We start from the raw sequence: 18,462 nt of genomic DNA on the forward strand, positions 1-18,462 counted from the left end.
CAAACTAACAGAGTTAGATACAGAGCACAGGCTAGCTAGAAAGTAGATATACAATGAAGTCCAGCAAAGCCAGAAGGGCGGAGCAGGATTAAATAGGCCAACAAGGTCATGTGACCAGCAAAGGAAAAAAAACCTAACAGCAAGGTTCTAACAGAAATTATATATTTGTAATTTTCACTCTCCAACATCCACTGCGTGCTAATTTCCGGAAAGTGCCTGTGGAGTCAAAATAGTCACTACTCTATAATTTCCAAAATGGTGTCCCTTTATGAGGATTTCTACTGTTCTTGTTTTCTGCAATTTGGTCACATTAGGGCTTCTGCAAATGGTGTGTCCCATCTCCTCTGGGATCTGCTCCTGCGATGTCTGCTTCTCTCTCCAGAAGCCGCCTTATTCATCCTGCAGGCGGCGCTGGTGATGGAGGAGACGTCAGAACCAGAAGCCCTGGGCGGCGCAGGCTCTGTCAAGCCACTAAGATTAGGGTGCCTGGGACCATTAGTACTATCCAGTCTGGCAGTACGGGTGTGTGTGCTGTCCAGTTGGAGTAATCTGCTCCCTGCTTCAGCCAACTGGAAAGCACCACACCCTACTAAAGCTGGAAGCATATTGCCGGAAGCTGCCAGATACAGCCTTGTTCTCCTCTGGTTCAGTCCTCTGTGCTCAGCTCCCGGCTTGTGTATTTGTTTCCTGTTCGGAGAATCTCTAATCCCGTTTATTTTACTTAGCATTATATATTGTTTTGAGTATATCAATAGCCAATCACCTACAGCCGTACTACAGGCTTAAACCAATGTTAGTACGATTATTACAGAAACACACATATGGTCATATTATCGTTAGTTCGGCACATGATGGAAAGTTACAAGGTTATACATCCCGGCCTAGACTAGATAGATAACAGGAGCAGGGTGTTTCATAGAATGTTCTTGAGAGAAAAGGTTCTTGTGAGAAAATTGCATGTGAAGCAGGAGAAAAGAATGAAAGAATGTATGCTATGCAAGGTGTAATAATAACATCATTTTAGAAGCTAGCACAAAATGAAGTAACTATAGCATGAATATCGATATGTCCTTTACATCAACCTTGTAACATAATAATTTGACACTCACTTGGTCAACCGTGAAGGGTCATTGCTGCCCTCCCTCAACAGCTTGGTGCCGTGACTCGGATCCCTAACCAGGGACGCCCCACCACCTCTGGACGTCCACAAAGAGAGACTTGCTTTCGGCCTCCCCCACTGGAATTGGGACTGATCATCCCCCACAAAAGCCACAGTAAGTGCCCGAGTTCTTTACTAGTGATACTGACCATTTGGCGTGGTTTCCACGTGGTGCGTGGTTGTTTGCAGTATGTCTGGATGTCTTGGTTGGATATAGTCAAAGGTGAGACTATAGGGGTGTAGTCCCATTAGGGGTCTGATATTGATAACTTTTAAAGCAGTACCACCTCGGATTGACAAGTGAATATTGTATGAATCTTCCTTAACTTCTGACAAAGATTCTTAGGAGACTGAACACTATTATTATCAGTCGCGGCAGGTGATCGAAGATTGGGTAGGACACGCACACAGATATAAGTATATTGAGTGTCCGGAGGGCTGCAGACGCGAGCTCTCCTCCTTTCACCTAGTACCGTACGTGACTTCCCCGAAGGGAGGGGCGAGTCAGTGGAACAGTTGAGGCCGGCCGGACTCATACTGTGCACAAATCAAGGATCTTTGTCAGTCGAAAGGCAGCAGTGCAGTGATTAATCAATGTTTCTGTGGAGCAGAAAGAAAGTGTCTCCCCCTCAGGAGGGAGAGGATGTGATGACTATCATGGTCGGTTGAGAGGGGAAAAGATCATTTAAGAATGAACCAAAAGTGTTTAAGTTGTTAAACTTTCCCGTGGAGGGGAGACTTCAGCCTTCATTGTGGGACGAAGGAATCCGGCAGAAAAGGGGAAGATTAGTTGACTGTGGATTGTTGGAAGATGCTGAAAAGTTTAAGAAAGTTGCACATGAGATTTGTGGTGATGGATATGTTGAAATAGAGGAGGAGCCTGGTTATTTCAATTATCTTTATGTCAAGAAAGTAAAATTATCTAGCACTGTGACAAAGACTGGCTGTTTTGTGCTACAAAATGAAGCTGATGGGGAAAAGGTAGAGGAGGAAGTAGATTCCCCTTCCCAACTTATGTGTCCACAAACTGAATCTGAAGCCCCTAAAGAAGCATCCCCTACCCCCACAAATGTAGCCGTACCCCAGCCCCTGAATCCGGAAACTGAGCAATTTATACCTAAGGAGATTAAATACCCTGCACTTCCCACTGGTGGCCAGCCACCACCATATAACCCAGATGGCTGGCTTTGTAAAGTGTGTTGGGTCACCAATCCGGGATGGCGCGAGACGTGTTATAATTGTGGAACACGCAGACCCAGTGTTGTAGCACCAACCTTCCCATTACTTAACGCTGACGGTGGGTATTATGAACCATTGCCCCCACCTGCTCCCGCCATGGTCCACACTCCATTCGGGGAGACCCAGGGACCTCTGAACTCTACCCTATTCACCCTCTCCCGAACTGGGGAAATAGAACATGGACACGAGTACCAGGAGGTGGCGTCTGTTTTGCTGAATGGTCCTTCGGAATTTTCCACTATACTGAGAATAGGCATGGGGAGTACACCGCAACAGCAAGTTGGGATCATTGTAAACGCAGCAAATGCAAAATTACAGCATGGGGGGGGGGAGGGCTAGCTGCAGAAATATGTCGTATTGGGGGGCCTACAATACAAACTACATCCAACGATTACAAAATATGATCCCCTGGATGTACCCAGGTCACAACACCTGCTTACAGAAACAATTCAAAACACCATAGCATATGCATCACAGCTTCATGCGGTCCCAACCCTAGCCCTGCCATTTATTTCCACCGGTATTTTTGGATATCCAAAACAAGACGCAGCCAAAATAATAGTCGGGGGTATAAAGTAATACATCGCCACGCATCCAACTAAATTGAGAGAGATAAGACTCTTGGCCATCGACAGGGATCTCGTTTATTATGCCGCTCAACTAATCAAACCCGATATCTGGTCTCCCCCAGTGTTCCCCTACCTCCAAGATCTCCCAACAATCAGTACTCATGCTGATTTCCCTCCAGCTCCACCCCCTCTCACAAAGATGGAGGAAATGGAGGAAGCGGACCACAATACCAGCCCACCCAAATATACCCCGTTTACCCCAGTACAGACAGATACTCTGTGTAACCGTCTCCCGGATCCCGAACATTCCCCAGTGGCTTTTTACAGGGGCATGGCCGCAAATAGAGAGATATATTCAACAACAAGGCAAGATCTTTTACACCTGCTCCGTGTAAAAGCTGGTGAAGGATATTATCCCATGGTAGAGGCAGCTGTCCCATATAATAGAGCATTAGACACCAATACGTATGAGAGTGGGGTTGACTTCTGTCAAGCCCTTAAAATATGGGCTCAGGATAAGTTGGCTGATCAATCCACTACCCTCACAGATGTCACTCAAGAGAAGGGAGAGTCGGCTGAGAAGTTTTATGGGCGCCTTATGCAGGTCTATAAGGACCTTGGGTTCTCCTTACATACTAAAACTCATTGCCAGCTGTTAGTATCCGCCTTTATCCAGGGGTTACGGACTGAAATCAAGGATGCGATATTGGCTGTATGACCAGATGTTGAGTCAGCCACCCCAGGAGATGTCCTAAAGGTAGCAAAAAGCTTCCAGAAAAGTGTCGCCCGGACCGCTTCTGCGGTTAAGCCCAAATCTAAACCCGCTGCAGTGGCAGTTGCGGCACCTGCAGTACCCGCAACACAGTATCCTCCCTTACAGCCCCACTATTACCCCATGGCGGTACCTGATCAGCGAGTAATGTATCCCGGGAAAAGGCCACTAGTGAATTCCTGTCTTCAGTGTTGGATGTGTGGCCGGACGGGACATTTCCAAAGGGACTGTCACACCCCTGCTAGCCAGTGCACCGCCCAAGCCCCCTATCTAGAAATAGGATGCCCGGCCCACGAGACTCACGAGAAAATGTCCTCCAAGACCATCCATTCTGAAATTGAGGCCAACCAGAGTCTGCCATCGTGATGCCCGTAACCACCCCTGGGCTCTGTTCATCTGTAGTTATCCCAATAGGAGGGAATCCGGTGAAGTTCATGGTAGACACTGAGGCGGCCAACTCCATTTTAAAATCCACTGAACTGCCCCAGGGTCTCCCAGTCCAATTTTCTAACGACAATCTAATATTGATCGGTGTAGATGGCAGACCTAACAAACACACTCTCACTAAACCTATTCCGATTGGCCCATTTCCAGAAGTAATGGCACAATTTGTCATATCCCTGATCTGCCCGGTAAATCTTTTAGGAGCAGACCTCTTGTCTAAATTCCGATCCCGAATTCAATACCAGGACAATGGTCAGATGATCCTTACTTTAAAGGATCCAAACTCTGATGCACACAGAGGAGGTCTGCATCTTACGGGCGCTACCCACGGTTATGATTAACATATCAGATACGATTGGAAATCTCCCAAAAGATCCCAGGTTAGCTCCATACACAGAGGAAATCCCTTCTCATCTGTGGTCACAAGGCCCAGACGACATTGGGTGATTGCCGGTAGAACCAATACAGGTGTACCTCAAGCCCGGAGCGCCCTTTCCCAAGGTTCGTCAGTACCCGCTCACACATGCACAAGAACAAGGTCTACACCAGCAAATTCACACCTTGTTAGAGAAAGGGGCACTAATCCCCTGCGTCTCCCCGTGTAATACGCCGTTGTTCCCCGTAAGGAATAAATCCCAACCGGGGCAGCCGCCCGCTTATCGATTGGTGCAGGATTTGAGGGCAGTAAATGCAGCGACAGTCTTGGAAACTCCTGTGGTGCCTAACCCACATACACTTCTCTCACAAATACCATCTACCGCAGCCTGGTTTACAGTAATTGATTTAGCAAACACCTTTTTCAGCATTCCACTACATAAAGACTGTCAGTTTCTGTTTGCATTTACATATCAGGGCAGGCAATTGACTTGGACGGTGATGCCGCAGGGAGCGCAGAATAGCCCTAATCAGTTTGCAAAGAACATGTCTAGCTGTCTGCTGCCGTGGCAGCTGGACAACTCTGAGGTAGTACTATTACAATACGTTGATGATCTTCTTTTGTGTGCCCCCACGGAGCAAGTGTCCATCAGGGCCAGTGTTAGCCTCCTCAAGCATCTAGCAAAACTGAATTGTCGAGTCTCAGCCTCGAAACTTCAGTTTTGCCTCGGTCAAGTGGTTTTCTTAGGCCACTGCCTTACTCAGGGTGCCAGACATCTCACAGAAGAAAGAAAGACCATCTACCTACTACCATTCCCAAAAGATCCCATAGAGCTGCAATGGTTCCTCGGACTATGTACATATTGCAGACAATGGATCCCAGGCGCTTCACGTCTGATGGAACCCCTATATGATGCATTAAAAGAAAACACTCTGGCTGGTGTAAACAACAAGGACCACCAAGAACTGCTGCAACAAGCCTTTGAGCAACTAAAATCAAGGATAATGACAGCCACTGCCCTTGGAAACCCGGATTATGTTCAACCTTTCCATTTGTATGTCTCCGAGACAGGAGGGCATGCAGCCGGAGTACTCACGCAGAGACACTGTACAAAGCAGCGCCCGGTCGGTTATTACTCAGCGCTTCTGGACCCGGTAGCCAGGGCCTCCCCCAGCTGTCTACGAGCGGTTCACGCCACACAGCAGTTACTTGAAAAAATGGCGGACATCATCCGTGGACATGAGACTCACATTTATGCTCCACACAATATTGCGGCTGTTTTGGGTTTACAGCAACCTAAACATCGGTGCACACTGAGACACCTACGGCTGCAGTGTACGTTGATTTTGACAGAAAATGTGAAATTACATTGGTGCACCACCATCAACCCGGCCACCCTGCTACCAGCACCTGAAGGAGAGGGGAAAGATGCTCCACCACATGATTGTCTGGAACAAATTACTGCGGAGTCAACTCCACTTGTTTTAGTGGGGGAAGTACCCTTTGATGACCCAGGACTTACGTTATATACGGATGGATCCAGATATGCTGACACCTCTGGCAGGTTTCATACTGGATATGCTGTCACAACTGAAGATACATTGGTAGAGCCTGCAGCCTTACCTCCCAGTATGTCAGCACAGGAAGCAGAGCTCAAAGCTCTGATTGCTGCTTGTCAACAGGCCGAAGGAAAACGTGTGAATATATTTACTTACTCGAGATACGCCTTCGGGATTGCACATGACTTTGGGGAGATCTGGGCAAGGAGAGGCTTTGTCACGACTGCAGGTTCTCCTGTGAAAAATGCTGAAAGCGTCAGACAATTGATGGAAGCGGTACAACTACCAAGACAGTTGGCTGTTGTAAAGGTAAAAGCTCATACCCGACCAGATGCCCCTGAAGCAAGAGGTAATGCACTTGCTGATCTCCATGCTATGCAAGCAGCTCTTCTTCCAACATCCATGTCCATGGCTGTTACGCGGCAGCAGACCAAACAGCTAAATTCCGTGCCAACCCAGGATCAACCTGCAGAAAATCATCAACCGGTCCCTCCAATCACAAAGCTACGCTGCACATAGCAAAAAGTCTCTAAAGAAGAACACCAGTCATGGAAGGAGGCGGGTGCTAAATTGATAGATGGGCTATGGAAAAAGGGACAACTGTATTGTTTGCCTCGACTCCTATATCAGGCCGTTGCAGCCTGGGCCCATGGACCGGTGCATCGAGGGAAGAATCAAGCTTTGCTACTGGTACAGAAACTCTATTGGGCCCCAGGAATTTCCACCGTGTTGAGCGCACAAAAGAAAGGTTGCTCAATATGCCAAAGCTGCAACCCAGGCAGATTACAGAATGTACCGACAAAACACATTGCTAAACCAGAGTATCCGTTCCAACGATTGCAAGTTGATCATATCACTCTCCCTAAAGCAGGACGATATGAATACTGCTTAGTGGTAGTGGATATGTTTTCCAGCTGGCCAGAAGCATTCGCCGTTCCAAACATGACTGCCAAGAAGCTGGTCTCTGAAGATGTTTGCCGGTATGGAGTCGCAGAAGTTATCGAAAGTGATCAGGGACCAGCCTTTTCCTCATGCGCATATCAAGAAATACTTACCATGATCGGATCAACAGTGGCGCTGCATACTCTTTACCATCCTCAGTCAAGCGGCAAGGTGGAGAGATTGAATAGCACACTGAAAAGGCAATTGACCAAAATGATGCAGGAGGATACGGCCCAGTGGCCTGAACTCCTTCCCATTGCACTATACCACATACGCACCACCCCCATAGGGAAACAAACTGTCACCCTATGAGATACTATTTGGGTCACAACCAGCTATAGCTCGATTTACCCCACAACAATTATCAGAAGAAAGAGATCATGTTGTGCAATATGTGATTCAGCTTGCCAAAGCCTTAACTAACACCCATGCGTTAGTATCATCTTCTATTCCAGATCCAGCTGATGCAGAAGGTTATCATAACCCTCAAGTCCGGAGATTATGTGTATGTGAAGAGGCATGTATGGAAACACAGACTAGAACCATTGTATGACGGACCATACCAAGTGCTCCTTACAACCCCAACAGCAGTAAAACTTGAAGGGAGGTCAACATGGATCCATGCTTCACATTGCAAACGTCAACCATCCTGAGATGTTTTATGATAATATGTATGGTTAGATTAATCAATACCTGGAATAGCCTACAACAGAGTACTGACCCTTTTAATAACAAGTTCATTACTCACCACCAGATTTTGGTACAAGAATTGAGTCAATTAGAGAACAACCCGATCAGTGACTGTTGGATATGTACTCACTCACCAGTTTCAGCCACTAGTATGCCTTTTCTTGCGGTCCCAGTCACTCTGGAAGAAATACTAAACTGGCCCAATTGTAGCGACGCCCTTGCTAATAACGCTACTAAGTTTAGTAGATTATGGAACACCACTGTATCTCCCCTGGTGGCAAGGAAATCTTACTGCCACCAGTAGACACCTACAATGTCTTGCCCTTAAAGGAAACAAATGGGTGCCCAGAAACAAGTCTTCCTTGGCTAATTTAGGCTTCATACCAACTGAAGGTCTACAAATCAGTTTTAATGCTACTCCTAGTACGGCAGATGCTTTTAAACCGTCATTGTTGGAAAGATACATTCATAATCACTCATGGGTACATGCAAATCTGTTTATAAAAGGTACCAATGATACATGTTATAAAATATCTGGTAACATCCCTTGCAATGAATCTTCTGAATATAAGCCTAGTGATCCAACATGTGGCAATCCGGATATTGGATACTGTAGCCCCCTGGGACAAATGCCTTCATGGTGTATGTTATCAAATAACACAGTTTTTATCGATTTGGTACATAAATTAGTATTACAGCACTCTGCTTTATGGGATCTGCCATCAGCCACAAATTGGGTCTGTGGGAATAATGCGTATAAATGGCTCCTAGTCAGAGTAGGGGGGACTTGTACGTTGGCCCGGCTAACTCCAGCCATTTATCTTATTCCCCATAGTAAAGTAGATATGAGAACCATCCCTCTTCATACCATCTATAAATGTGCCAAGGACAACACTCCACGCCCATCAGTAAGACCTCATTTAGTACAAATGAGTATGCCCAATAAGATAGCCAGTACTGTCTTCCTCTACCCTATAGTAACACAAATGTGGGACAAATTAGTGGAAGTCACTGACTACTTAGATGACCAGATTTGGAGTGTGCTGGAAGTAATTAATACTACTGTTGAGGTGCAGAATCAACTTATTATAGAGGCTAATCAACATACTTTAGTGCTGGACTATTTGACAGCAGCTCAAGGAGGGATGTGTCAGGTTATAGGCCCAGCCTGTTGTCACTATATTGACCCCGGCTCTACCATACGGTTAAAGACTAAAATGGAAGACATTAGGAAACTCAGGGAAGAATATAACAAACATAACGAATTGACCAAAGACAGTTGGTGGTCTGATATGTTCTCCTTTTTAAATCCTGCTAATTGGTTTAAAGGGATTGGTGGATGGATTGTTGGAATATTACAAGGAGTGTTGCATATTGCTGCTTGCATCTTGTTAATATATGTCTTACTAAAACTAGTCTTTTATTGTATCCCATTTTGCATGAGGAAAACCTGCCAGTCATCAGAGAGCAAGGAGAACGCTGTTAACAGACATCCAGTGCTACTGTACACGGACCTCCCAGATGTGACCAGCATTGAGGACCTGGACGGCAAGGGAATGATGACCTTCACCCGCACGCCCCGACCAACCTCACGTCTGAAGATCAGAGCTTTATGATTATATCAACCAACAAGGGGGGATGGACATGCCGCGATAGCCTCGATTGGTAACAAGGGCACTAATTGAGTGAAGACCAATGTCCCTCAGGCTCAAAGCATGACCCTGGGAAAGCACCTCTAATGTTGATAATAACATAATTTTTAGGGGGGAAAATGTAAAGGACATATTGATATTCATGCTATAGCAACTCCATTTTGTCTGCTTGTTTTAAAATCATTTATTATCACTCCTTGCATAACATACATTCTTTCCTTCTTTTCTCTCGCCTCATCTTTCCCACACTAACTTTTCTCACAATAACATTTTGTATTTTGTCAGACATTCCGCTCCTGTTATCTAACTAGTTTAGGCCAGGATTGACCTTGTAAAATTCCATCGTGCTTCGAACTAATATGACCATATATGTGTTTCCGTAATAATTGTACTAACATTGGTCAGCCTGTAGTACTGTAGTATGACTGTAGGTGATTGGCTATTGATATGCTCAAAACAATATAAAATGCTAAGCAAAATAAACGGGATCAGAGATTCTTTGAATCCTCCCAATACAGAACATTGTTTTCGTATGGTTTTCTGTGGATTGCAATCAACATAATAATTTGACACTCACTTGGTCAACCGTGAAGGGTTATTGCCCTCCCTCAACAAATCCATGAAACCAGGGCTCGAGCCATGGCCACACATCTCCTGCAGACGTGAATAAATGTATATTACAGCCATCAGCCACGCACAGCTTAGAGATATATCATGGCACAGGTGTAATGTTTTCTGTATAGTTTATCACAATCTGGTTTGAAGTTAGTCGGTTTTAAAAGAAATTGAAAAGTCAGGATTAAGGGTAAATCAGCTGTTATTGTACAGAAATTCACACTTGGCCCTCACTGCACATTTAATATTTTCAATCATAAAAGTTAAGTTAGGTCAGGGAGACTGGACCTGGTCTTGTAGGGACCATATGAGCACATTCAGCAGCACAGAAGGGAGAGAAGGTAGATTCATCCAATAAGATATCAGGGATCTAGGAAGCCAACAGCATTTAGTGGTCACTACTCACCTGGGTAGTCATATGTAGGAATCTCCTCTTTACACCACTCATCACCCCTCACATATGTCTCTGTAGTATCAATATGGGTCAGATCTTCACCCTGAAACAAATATTATAAAAGTCACAGACAGATGGAGAAGTCCCATCTATGATCAGCTCTAATCCTGCCATCTCCACCGTTCTCATTACACAAGTATAAAACATATAATACTGGTGGATAAAACAAGACTGAGCACAAGACCTTCACAACCGTCTACACATCATAGGGGAGATCACATGACACCTTCTCTCCATCTACCTGATGATCCTGAGGAAAATTGGGATCTTCTTGTTTACAGTCCTGTGGAAGAAGAGGATGGGGACATCTCTCTGGTGTTGTCCTCTTACTGGATAGATCTGGAGGAAACACATACAGGGACTGAATTCATTCTTTACATACAGATAATTATAGGCCGTGTGTATTCAGTCCTGTCTATTACCTGGTGATGTGAGGGGCTGGGGAACCTCCATCATGACGTCCTTGTACAGATCTTTGTGTCCTTCTAAATAATCCCACTCCTCCATGGAGAAATAAACAGCGACATCCTGACACCTTATAGGAACCTGACACATACAATGATACCGTCATCCCCCCGATCCCTTCATAGCGTTACTGTATAATGTCCCAGCATTCCCAGCAGTGTCACCTCTCCAGTCAGCAGCTCAATCATCTTGTAGGTGAGTTCTAGGATCTTCTGGTCATTGATGTCCTCATGTATCAGGGGGTGAGGTGGAGGCTCTCTGATTGGGCTCAGGGATCTTCCCCATCCCTCAGACACAGGGTCCTGACAGCGCTCTCTGGAGGTCTTCTTCACTACTGTGTAATTCTGGTTATAGAGAGACACATTAATAAATCTCACTACAGACATTTCCAGAGTCCTCACCTCTCCAGTTCTGTCCATCTGTTATTCCCATAGATAAGAATGATGTAATGTGACGTCATCAGAATCTCTCACCTCTCCAGTAAGCCGGAAGAGGATCTCTAGGGTGAGGTGTAATATTTTCTCAGCCATCTTGTCTCTGTCCATATCCATCTTTGATGCGTAATTCAGGAAAATTCTCTTATATAGAAGATATTCACTAAGAGGATCCGATATTGTAGAGACCAGAATGAGAAGATGATGAGCCGATGTAACATCATAAAAATCCTGTGTAATACAGTTACTGGGAATAATAAGGGGAACACATGAAGAGATTATTGTACAGTATTTAGATTCCTTTACATCTACTAATAAAACCAACAGTGGTGTGAAAAAGTGTTCGCTCCTTTCCTGATTTCTTATTCTTTCACACTTAAATGTTTCAGATCACAAAAGAAATTTAAATATTAGACAAAGATAACACAAGTAAACACAAAATTCAGTTTTTAAATGAAGGTCTTTATTATTAAGGGAAAAAGAAATCCAAACCTACAGAGCCCTGTGTGAAAAAGTGATTGCCCCCCCAACTCCCCATTAAAACATAAATTAACTGTGGTTTATCACATCTTTGGGAAGCGGAGTTCAATTTCGCTAGCCATATAGAGGCCTGATTACTGCCACACTTGTTCTCAATCAAGGAATCACTTAAATAGAACCTGCCTAAAAAAGTAAAGTAGACTAAAAGATCCTCAAAAGCTAGCCATCATGCTGCGATCCAAAGAAATTCAGGAACAAATGAGAAACAAAGTAATTGGGATCTGTCAGTCTGGAAAAGGTTATAAAGCCATTTCTAAAGCTTTGACACGCCAGCGAACCACAGTGAGAGCCATTATTCACAAATAGCAAAAAACATGGAACAGTGGTGAATGTTCCCAGTAGTGGCCTGCCGATCAAAATTACCCCAAGAGTGCAGCGACGACTCATCCAAGAGCTCACAAAAGACCCCACAACAACATCCAAAAAACTACAGACCTCACTTGCCTCAGTTAAGGTCAATGTTCATGACTCCACCATAAGAAAGAGATTGGGCAAAAATGGAAACTCCCAGAACTGGAAGTTGACCCGACATCACCGATGTCCCAGTCTCAATGATTGACTGGGCTGTGGGCGAAGTTTCATCACTTCATAGCCCAGCATCTCGTGGGCTTGCGGCACTCTGTTAATGAAAGCAGTGAAGAGAGAGCGCACACGATGCTGGGCTGTGACATGTGGTGAAACGCCGCCCACAGCCCAGTCAATCAATTCCGGAACTTGACGTGAAGTCACCAGACATCAGAGGCAACTGCAGCCGGGGGTCACATGATGGTGCTAAGAGGACAACGATAGCGCCGCTCACAGGCACATTTGGAAACACAAGGTATTTGAAGAAAGCCTTATTTCCTAGGTTTAATTCCATCTGACAACTACACATTGCAGTGGATAACCTCTTTAATGTGACCATCTCTTAATGTTTTGATACACATGTCCAACTGTTCAATGTTTCAGTACTGTAAGATGGCCGCCGGACAGGTGTGACGTGCAGAAGTAGTGCTGTTGCTTTAAAAGCATTCAGCAACTATTAGAAGTAACAGAATCACAGGAGACAGGAAGTGTTGTGCTCCAGAAGCATCCAGCAACTAGAGGGGTTAACACAGTCACAGGAGAAGGGGAGTGTTTTAGCAGAGCCCCAGGGGGATTGTGGGGAAGTTGTTTACTGTCTGTCCAGAGCCAAAGAGAAAGGTGGCTTATGATCTGTATCTCACAGAAGGCAAGAAAACAGAATTCAGGTCAGGAGGGAAGCTAAACACAGGTCAGATAGACTCCCTGAGCTAACAGTGTGGAGTATTGTCGACCAGGAAGATAAGGACTGGAAGGAATCCTGTCATAGGGATCGTCTCCCTCATCAAACCCCCCCCCCTCTCCATGCAGGATAAAGAATGCTGTGTACAAAGCGCCAAAACATAAAAATGATATAATTGTAGTATCGCTGTAATCATACTGAACAGAAGAATAAAGCTGCCTTTTAGCACACGCGGAACAAGATAAAAAAATCCAAACAATTGCTTGTTTTTGTTCATTCTGCCTCCCAAAAATCGGAATAGAAAGCGATCACAAAATGTTATGTGCCCGAAAATTGTACCAATAAAAACATCAACTCGTCCCGCAAAAAGCAAGCCCTTAAATGACTCTGTAGGCAGAGATAATGAAAAATTATAGCTCTAAAAAAAAAAGGATCTTTTAGTGTGTGACAGCAGCCAAACATAAAAAACAATATAAATCTGGTATCGCTGTAATCGCACCGACCCATAGAATAAAGTCGTCTAATCATTTATACCACATGAGGAATGGCATAAAAAATAAATAAAAACTATTCTTCACCTGCTGTTGATTTGTTCATTCTTCCTCCCAAAGATCGCAATAAGGCTTGGCGCACATTTATCCTGCGCTCTACGCTGAGCGCTTACATCAGGGTTTCCGTGTAGATCTCTGAAATATGTGATTCAGATGGAACCCCCGGTGGAAGATTCCCTATAATAGGGCAGATTAAGACACTGTGGACTCAAGTCTGTCCTATGATTTGGCAGTGTCCATATTTTTAAGCGTGCATAAAAGCGCAATAGACCAAAGTTTTGTGTACTTCTGAAAAAAAGACAACGCTAAACACAGACGAGATGGAGTCCACAGTAACTCTGCTGCCTCATTATAGTGAATGGGTTTTATCTGAATCATGTCACTCAGAGATTTACAGTGGGGGGAAATAATTATTTGATCCCTTGCTGTTTTTGTAAGCTTGCCCACTGACAAAGACATGAACAGTCTATAATTTTAAGGGTAGGTTAATTTTAACATTGAGAGATAGAATATCCATAAAAAATCCAAGAAAATCACATTGTATAAATTAGATAAATTTATTTGCATTTTGCAGTGAGAAATAAGTATTTGATCTCCTACAAACCATTATGAGTTCTGATTCCTACAGACCAGTTAGACGCTCCTAATCAACTCATTACCTGCATTAAAGACAGCTGTCTTATATAGTCACCTGAAGAAGACTACTATCCACAGACTTAATTAATCAGTCAGACTCTAACCTCTACAAAATGGGCAAGACCAAAGAGCTTTCTGAGGATGTCAGGGACAAGATTATAGACCTGCACAAAGCTGGAATGGGCTACAAAACCATAAGTAAGACGCTGGGTGAGAACGAGACAACTGTTGGTGCAATAGTAAGACAATGTAAGAAATACAAAATGACTGTCAATCGACATCGATCTGGGGCACCATGCAAAATCTCACCTCGTGGGGTATCCTTGATCATGAGGAAGGTGAGAGATCAGGCTATACACTACACGAGCTGGAACTTGTTAATGATCTCAAGGCACCTGGGACTACAGTCACCAAGAAAACCATTTGTAACAGATTACACCTTAAAGGTTTAAAATCCTGCAGTGCCCTCAAGGTCCCCCTGCTCAGCAAGGCACATGTGCAGGCTTGTCTGAATTTTGTCAATGAACACCTGGATGATTCTGTGAGTTATTGGGATAAGGTGCTATGGTCAGATGAGACAAAAATTGAGCTCTTTGGCATTAACTCAACTCGCCATGTTTGGAGGAAGAAGAAGAATGAGTAAAACCCTAAGAACATCGTCCCAACCGTGAAGCATGGTGGGGGAAACATTATAGTTTGAGGGTGCTTTTCTGCAAAGGGGACAAGATGACTTCACCTTACTGAAAGGAAGATAGATGGGTTCATGTCCCATAGAAAACTTATGGAGGGAGTTGAAGCTCTGAGTTGCCAAGCAACAGCCTCAAAATCTTAATGATTTAGAGATGACCTGCAAAGAGGAGTGGACCAAAATTCCTCCTGACATGTGCGCAAACCTCATCATCAACTACAAACAACGTCTGACTGCTGTGCTTGCCAACAAGGGTTTTTCACCAAGTATTAAGTGTTGTTTGCCAGAGGGATCAAATACTTATTTCTCACTGCCAAATGCAAAAAAATATCTAATTTATACAATGTGATTTTCTTGATTTTTTTGTATATTCCATTTCTTAATGTTAAAATTAACCTACCCTTAAAATTATAGACTGTTCATGTCTTTGTCAGTGGGCAAACTTGCAAAAACAGCAAGGGATCAAATAATTATTTCCCCCACTGTAGATGGAAACCCCAATGTAAGTGCTCAGCGTAGAGCGCAGGATAAATGTGATCGAAAATGTTATGTAAAATGTTTTCAAAAAATGCTTCAATTCAATCTACAAAAAATGCAAGTCCCCGCTCAGGTGCGTCTTCTGTCAATGGAAATATATGGGGCTTCCACGTTACTGGTAGTACAAAGACTCTGCAAAAGCCTGTGCTAAACAATTATAGATGGCTCTGTAGGAGTTATTAATATACCTGAATACATTGTGTACCTCTTGTTACCCTATCACAGTACTAGTTGTATTTTGTCGACTTGGATTTAGTCTCTACCAACCATATATGTGGTGGTGGCTCTAGAGGTGGAGGTTAATCGCCTCCAAGATTTCGTCCGAATATCCCTCATCCTATGAAATTCTGTGCCTCAACACGTCCGATTATCCACCACACTTTTATCCTTCAGATGGAACCTGAAAATACATCTCTTTAAACAAGCTTACAGCCTGCCATGACCTTGCTTGCTGCCACCTCAACAACACCGGAGCTACTGCAATCCCCCCAACCTACTGTCTCCTTCCCCACCATCCAGTAAAATGTAAGCCCACAAGGGCAGGGTCCTCTTCCCTCCGTACCAGTCTATCATTGTTAGTTTGTTTACTGTAAGTGATATCTGTATTTTGTATGTAACCCCTCCTTATGTACAGCACCATGGAATCAATGGAGCTATATAAATAATAATAATAATAATTTTGTATTTGTGTAGCATAACCTTAGCAACTAGCCGTGATGGATTTTGAATGAGACCAAATATCTTTATTTCTGGAGTCTTCATAAGATTCCATATGGTCCCACTCGGGGGAGACATTAAAAAATGAACTGACACTACTAACAGATATGTGGTGCTCATACATGCACTATGCACTTTATATTTATATGTATGAAGTAATCATATAGTTAGTGTTTATTAGATATTTCTCCATATGGATCTATATATGTATTTTCACATCTGGCATAAACTATAAGTAAAACTTTTTTACCTGTTACTTGTTCATTTGCAGTAGATTTCCCTTTTTTAATTCTGGTTTTGTTTTTAATTGTTGTCTTTTTAATATATGTTCAATAACATAATTATTATAGTTTGTGTATGGGAGTTGTTCGTCTTCGGCTTTTTATAACATTATGTGAAGCACCTGTGTGTTCCAGGTGCTCACCACAAAACTATATAAATTCCTTGAGGGGTGTAGCTTCAAAAATGGTGTCCCTTGTGGGGGGTTGCCACTGTATAGGCACATCAGGGGATCTGGAAACCCGACATGGGGTACGCTCTCGAGTCCAGACATTTTTGCATACAAAAAGTTAAGTGGACTCCTTCCCTTCCTAGCCCTGCTGTAGACCCAAACAGAAGTTTCCCTACAACAAATGGGATATCGGCTTACTCAGGAAAAATTGCACAACAAATTGTATGATGCACTTTCTCCTGTTACCCTTTTGAAAATGCAAAATTTGGGGGTAAAGTAAGATTTTTGTGGGAAAAAGTAACATTTTAATTTTTTCCCTTTGCCATTGCTTTAATTCTTCACACACTGGTCAGAATTGAAAAAAGTGACCTGTAAGGAAGGTGAAACAGACTCTGGGGTGAAAGGGTTAATAAGACTTACAAGTGGAACCGGTCCAGAAAGCAGAAGATCCAGCAAGTATCTGCCACATATTCCTGCAAATCCCCCGAATGTCATCACTAGTATCTACATTACTGTGCTGGAACTAGGAGCGGAATAATGGTGTTGTGTGAGGACTTCTCTGGGCTTCTGTCCTTCATCCTGCAGTCGTCTGAATGGATCTAATGTGGACGGGAACCAGCTAAGCCGCATTCTGTCCACAGCTGTTACCTCACTGTTCACACCACACAGAGACCCCAAAAGAGTCTCCGTGCTGAAGGGGTTAATGCCCCCTGCGCCCAGTAATGGGGGATCTCCACATACCTCCACCTGCAGAGCCGCCACCACATATATGGCTGTTCTGTGCGCACAGGACCTGTGATGAGGTCACAGGAGGGGAGGAGTCAGGGGTCACATGATCAGGGGCCTCAGTGGATGCACAGTGTGAACAGTGCGGCTCCTGTACAGTGATATCCGGAGTGAAGACGCTACATGGAGACGTCTCCGCAGTCAGTGACATTTCCGGCATTATTTGCCCCTCACTACTGGCACAATTACCCCGCGCCACCTTTTCTACAGTTTTATGTGTGAATGTAACGTGGGATTTTCCTGCTTGGAGACAAATAGACGACACATGAGGTGATTATTACCAGTTACCGGACGTCTACTATATGGCGGCATATGATTGTGCTATCCACCTCATACCAGGAGCTAAAAGGCCGAAATCTAGTTTGTTTAACCCTTTCCAGGGAGGGCGGCCTTGATAGACTATATTCAGAAGAGTCCGGCTGAGGGCAGAGACAGATGGCCGTACTTCTCCTGCGAGGATCGCCTCGAACCTCATACTGGCCGACACCTCTCCTGACCTGAGCTTGACAGCTGCAAAGAAATCCATCATGCTGTCATGTTCAGGTCAGGAGAGGTGCGGGCCAGTCCATTCAGTGCGATGCGATCCTCGCACGAGTTATACGGCAGTGTGTCTCTGCCCTAAGGGTCATATACGGCCATCCACCTCTCCAGTTGTAGTGGGGGTTTTTACTTGTTAAAAAAAGGATGGAGAGTTGCATCCGTGCTTGAATTTTAGAGAGATTAATAAAATCACGGTTCACAATCCCTGTCCTTTGCCCCTTATACCGAACCAGTTTAAGCAATTATCTGGAGCTAAATGGTTTTCCAAACTTGACTTGAGAGGGGCATATAACTTTATACTCATACATCAGGGTGACGAACGGAAGACCGCATTCATTACGCCTCAGTGTCATTTTAAAAATTTGGTGATGCCATTTGGGTTAAGCAATGCACCTTCAGTCTT

The 18,462-nt window shown here is 44.2% G+C and overlaps 1 protein-coding gene across 4 annotated transcripts; it reads right to left on the minus strand.

Annotated features, from left to right (window-relative positions):
- Window positions 1-10,390: 10,390 nt before the first annotated feature.
- LOC141192438 (gastrula zinc finger protein XlCGF66.1-like) lies at window positions 10,391-17,533 on the minus strand. Of its 4 annotated transcripts, XM_073661966.1 has the most exons (7): window positions 17,154-17,533; window positions 15,754-15,965; window positions 11,410-11,617; window positions 11,101-11,280; window positions 10,894-11,017; window positions 10,713-10,810; window positions 10,391-10,514 (listed from the first exon to the last, which is right to left on the minus strand). In XM_073661966.1, exons 3-7 carry the CDS (start codon window positions 11,485-11,487, stop codon window positions 10,416-10,418), a joined length of 579 nt encoding a protein of 192 aa, XP_073518067.1. In that variant the 5' UTR covers window positions 11,488-11,617; window positions 15,754-15,965; window positions 17,154-17,533; the 3' UTR covers window positions 10,391-10,415. The 4 variants fall into 4 exon arrangements, with proteins under 4 accessions (XP_073518067.1, XP_073518068.1, XP_073518066.1 ...); XM_073661967.1 differs by lacking the exon at window positions 15,754-15,965; XM_073661965.1 differs by having other exon boundaries at window positions 15,771-17,533.
- Between the last annotated feature and the right edge of the window lie 929 nt (window positions 17,534-18,462).

This window comes from Phyllobates terribilis, unplaced genomic scaffold (assembly GCF_046119375.1).
Source record: "Phyllobates terribilis strain yellow unplaced genomic scaffold, ASM4611937v1 Scaffold_61__1_contigs__length_8056638, whole genome shotgun sequence".
NCBI lineage: Eukaryota > Metazoa > Chordata > Amphibia > Anura > Dendrobatidae > Phyllobates > Phyllobates terribilis.